This window comes from Perognathus longimembris, chromosome 5 (assembly GCF_023159225.1).
Source record: "Perognathus longimembris pacificus isolate PPM17 chromosome 5, ASM2315922v1, whole genome shotgun sequence".
NCBI classification, from domain to species: Eukaryota; Metazoa; Chordata; class Mammalia; order Rodentia; family Heteromyidae; genus Perognathus; species Perognathus longimembris.
This window is the reverse complement of record NC_063165.1, coordinates 5,289,961-5,292,684: the sequence shown is the minus strand read 5'-3', so window position 1 is coordinate 5,292,684 and position 2,724 is coordinate 5,289,961. Positions and strand designations below refer to the sequence as shown.

Genomic DNA, 2,724 nt, shown 5'->3' with positions numbered 1-2,724 from the left:
GTCGGTCCGCGCACCCCTGCCGCCCCCGGGCTGGCGGATGGCGTAGCTCAGCCCTTCCACGCGAGGCAGGGTCCTTCCCCGCCCAGCGAGCAAGGATGCGAGCCCGAGGGCGGGCGAGGGCCCAGGCTCTGCGGGCCTGTGTGTGCGTGTGCGTGTGTGTCCATGTGCACATGCGTGTCTAGGTGTCCACGTGTGTCCGTGTGCGTCCCCGTGGCGTCCTCACCGGCGCGGGCCGAGCTGCCCGGGACCACCGGGGGGAACAGAAACCCCCGCCCCTCCTTCCCGAGCCGCCGTCTGCCCGGGGCGTAGGCCTGCACCCTGTGCCCATCGCACCGGCCCCCCTCGGCACGCAGGATAAACGCAGACACAGCACGACTCTGGTGAACCCCGCTCTGCCCCCCCCCTCCTCTCCCCTCCTTCCCCGGGCATTGTCCCCCCCCCCCCCAGGCTTATGATTTCTTTGGGCTCAGGAGCAGCCCGGAAGTAAACTTGGTGTGGCAGCCTCTGTCCCGGTGAGACGTGGGGGTGCGGGGGGCGGGGATCCCCCGGCCCCCCCTCCCCCCCTCCCCGAGGGCCGCCCGGCACTCACACGTAGTTGTTCAGCCTGTACCCGCTGTGGGCGGCGGAGGCCACGGAGGGGGCCCGGTTGTCCTTGTAGGCGGCGGGCGGGCGGTAGGCGGGGGCGGCGGCGGGCGGCGGCCCCCGGGGGGGGCCCGGGCGGTAGGGGCGGTAGGGGGCCTCTTCCTCCCCGCAGGCGAGGCAGAGCAGGCCGCCGCCGACGAGCGAGAGGGAGGAGGAGATGAAGCCCAGGTAGAGGGCCTGGCCGATCTCGAACTTCATGCCGCCGGGCAGCAGCGGGCTGTAGAAGCTCTGCACCACGTCGTGGGTGGTCCAGGCCACGGCCACCAGGCACAGCAGGCCGGCCAGCAGGAACAGGCCGCCCCCGAGCGCGGCCGACGCGGCCTTGGCGGCGGGCGCGGCCCCGGCGCAGCGCGTGCACCGCAGGCCCACCACGGCGCAGGCGCACGCCGCGCCCGACAGCAGGCACGAGACCACCATGAGCGCGCGCGCCGCCTGCAGGTCCCGGGGCAGCGCCAGCAGCGAGCGGTAGAGCTGGCACTGGTAGATGCCGGTGCTGTACCACACGCACTCCATCCACAGCCCCTTCAGGTACGACACGGCCGTCAGGATGTTGGTGCCCACGTGCGCCGTCCGCCGCCAGTGGGGCAGCAGCGTGGTGACGAGCGTCCCCACCAGCCCCAGGAAGCTGAGCGCGAAGCCCAGCAGCTGCACCGCCGTGCCGGCCATGCCGGGCGGGGGGGGGGCGGGGGGGGGCCTGGTGACCCCCCGGAATCACGGCGCTCCTCCGGCCGCCGCCGCCGCCGCCGAGGTCCTAATGAAGCCGGGAGGGGAGGGAGAGAGAGGGGGGGAAGCGTCGGTTAACCATTACCTCGAAGCCCTGGCCGGTGTGAGCATTAACGTAGTCCTGAGCCTTGACCTGCGGGGTGGGGTGGGGGGGGAGTGGAGGGGGGTGGAGGGTGGGCAGGGGGACGGGAGATCTAAGCGGCCTTCAGGGAAGGCTCTGCAGAGAGCCCCCACCCCCACCCCCCTGGTTTCCGGCTCCTTCGGGCACCCACCTAGGGGAGTCATGGGTGGGAAGTTCTACCTTCGGTCTGCCCTCAAGGGCTTGGGTTAACGGTGGAATCTCATTTCGCTCCGGGTGTTATATACAGACCGACACCAAGTCCAGGTGTGACCTAGAAACAGCCTTGGACGCCTGTCGGGGTGCAGCACCCCGGGAACCCCCTTCTCCCCCCTCCCAGCACCCGCAGTGGGTGAGGGGCTCAGACGGGGGGGGGGGGGGGGAGGCGTCCCCAGAGGGGCTCGTGGGGCTGTGCCGACCTCGAGACAGAGGCCGAACCTGGACCGCAGGGACGGGACTTCAGCCTTTAACGGCATCCTAAGACTGGCAACATCCAGAAAGCCTGGGGGTGGGGGGGGGGAAGGGACTGGAAGGGGGAAGGCATTTCAACTACACCTACCTTCTCAACCCCCTCCCCTCCCCCTCCCCTCCCCTCCCCTCCCCTCCCCCTCCCTCCCTGCCCTGCCCTCCCTCCCCTCCCCCTCCCTCCCTCCCTTTCTATTTTTTTTTAAATTGTGTTGGTTGTGAGGCTTGGTTCGGGCCTGGGCACCACGGGGCACGGAGGAGGTGGGGGTCCCCAGGTCCCGTGGCCTCCCCCCCCCACCTTCAAGGTCAGTCACGGCGGGTGGGGGGGACCCCAGTAGGCTTAGCAGGCCCCGGGAGGGCATGGGAGGTCAGAATGTCCAGGGCTAATTTTAGAAGCCATTAGCTGGCTATTTTCAACATGGGCCCGAGGGACTCGCTAATTGAAGACGTGCGTGTGAATGAGCCCCGGTCCCGCCCCCCCTCCTTCCCCCTGGCATCAGGAAATCCCCCCCCCGCCCCCGCTTCTGAGGAGGGACTGTGCCGGTTGGCACCGCTGGGTGGAAAAAGAGCCTTCCCCGAAGGCCTCGCCCCGGGGGGGGGGCACGTGAACGGCCTCCGCTGTGGGGGGGGGGAGCTCCTCCTGAGCCCACCTGGCGTGTGTGTGTGTGTGTGTGTGTGTGTGTGTGTGTGTGAGAGAGAGAGAGAGAGAGAGAGACAGAGACAGAGACAGAGAGACAGAGAGAGAGACATTCGCTAGCAAGATATGGTCTGAAGCA

At 69.3% G+C, this 2,724-nt stretch overlaps 1 protein-coding gene across 1 annotated transcript; it reads right to left on the bottom strand.

Moving 5' to 3' along the window:
- Nucleotides 1–585: 585 nt before the first annotated feature.
- Nucleotides 586–1,308, bottom strand: Cldn14 (claudin 14). Its single transcript, XM_048345887.1, has one exon. It carries the CDS (start codon nucleotides 1,306–1,308, stop codon nucleotides 586–588), a length of 723 nt encoding a protein of 240 aa, XP_048201844.1.
- Nucleotides 1,309–2,724: the final 1,416 nt, after the last annotated feature.

What these genes read in the sequence shown, in the direction of transcription:
- Cldn14 (XM_048345887.1), bottom strand. Translation starts at nt 1,308, where the DNA reads ATGGCCGGCACGGCGGTGCAGCTGCTGGGCTTCGCGCTCAGCTTCCTG.